A 1,517-nucleotide genomic window follows, 5' to 3' on the forward strand; every position below is an offset into this window, starting at 1 on the left:
TTTTTTATTATTTTTAGTTGAAGAACACAATTTTGGCATAGGTAAAAAATAATGTAACCCAAAAGGATTTTTTTTTTTACAAATAAACTTTGGAAACCCCCAAAATATGGGATATTTCCTCCCCAAAAATGTAAAAAAATGAGATCCCTGTTTCGTAAAGTTAAATCAATAATTAAAATTAATCTGGGGCGTGATTGGATCCCGGGCGCAGGTTCTACTTGAGCGCGGTAGGGTCTGGGTCCGGGCGGAGGTTCTACTAGAGTACGGTAGGGTCTGGGTCCGGGTGGAGGTTCTACTAGAGTACGGTAGGGTCTGGGTCCGGGTGGAGGTTCTACTAGAGTACGGTAGGGTCTGGGTCCGGGTGGAGGTTCTACTAGAGTACGGTAGGGTCTGGGTCCGGGTGGAGGTTCTACTAGAGTACGGTAGGGTCTGGGTCCGGGTGGAGGTTCTACTAGAGTACGGTAGGGTCTGGGTCCGGGTGGAGGTTCTACTAGAGTACGGTAGGGTCTGGGTCCGGGTGGAGGTTCTACTAGAGTACGGTAGGGTCTGGGTCCGGGTGGAGGTTCTACTAGAGTACGGTAGGGTCTGGGTCCGGGTGGAGGTTCTACTAGAGTACGGTAGGGTCTGGGTCCGGGCGGAGGTTCTACTAGAGTACGGTAGGGTCTGGGTCCGGGCGGAGGTTCTACTAGAGTCTGGGTGGCATCTAGGGATCGGAATACTGTTTTTGGAAGCTAGGTAGAAGATAGAAAGCAGATAGGAGAGATAACATATCAGGGAGAAGGTATAAGGAGAGTAATAGGTACATACAGAATATGGACGCTAGATACAGGATAGATATGGGAGAGGAGAGAGAGAGTAGATGCGGGAATACAGTACATGGAAGCTAGTTACAACACAGAAACGGGGGAAGAGGGATAGAATTCCAGGTATAGAAGGTGAGGGGATAGGGATCCAGGGAGAGGGTGTGGGGATAGGGATCCAGGGAGAGGGTGTGGGGATAGGGATCCAGGGAGAGGGTGTGGGGATAGGGATCCAGGGAGAGGGTGTTGGGATAGGGATCCAGGGAAAGGGTGTTGGGATAGGGATCCAGGGAGAGGGTGTGGGGATAGGGATCCAGGGAGAGGGTGTGGGGATAGGGATCCAGGGAAAGGGTGCCGGGATAGGGATCCAGGGAGAGGGTGTTGGGATAGGGATCCAGGGAGAGGGTGTGGGGATAGGGATCCAGGGAGAGGGTGTGGGGATAGGGATCCAGGGAGAGGGTGTTGGGATAGGGATCCAGGGAAAGGGTGCCGGGATAGCAATCCAGAAATGGGGTCGGGTTGGGTTTGGGTCATAAAAGTTTTTTCGTGTAAAACTCAACCTGAAAGCTCCACTCTGAGTTTCGGCTGGCGGGAATAACTTTGTTAATTTATATCTTAGGTCGGACACCTTTAAAACATTGTAATGTTCGTTCTCGGAACGGCTGGCTTTCTCCTATCCTGTCTTCCTTCTCTCTTCGATTTCGGGACGATAAGACC

General features: G+C 51.1%; 1 protein-coding gene across 1 annotated transcript; it reads right to left on the reverse strand.

Annotated features, from left to right (window-relative positions):
* Positions 1–218: 218 nt before the first annotated feature.
* On the reverse strand, positions 219–1,334 carry LOC103522864 (basic proline-rich protein-like; the record flags this gene model as incomplete). The annotated part of the gene is made up of 2 exons (XM_008487951.1): positions 897–1,334; positions 219–692 (listed from the first exon to the last, which is right to left on the reverse strand). Coding segments are annotated over exons 1-2 (912 nt in total), but the record flags the coding sequence as incomplete, so codon positions are not given.
* Between the last annotated feature and the right edge of the window lie 183 nt (positions 1,335–1,517).

This window comes from Diaphorina citri, unplaced genomic scaffold, assembly GCF_000475195.1.
Source record: "Diaphorina citri unplaced genomic scaffold, Diaci psyllid genome assembly version 1.1 scaffold12190, whole genome shotgun sequence".
Lineage (NCBI taxonomy): Eukaryota > Metazoa > Arthropoda > Insecta > Hemiptera > Psyllidae > Diaphorina > Diaphorina citri.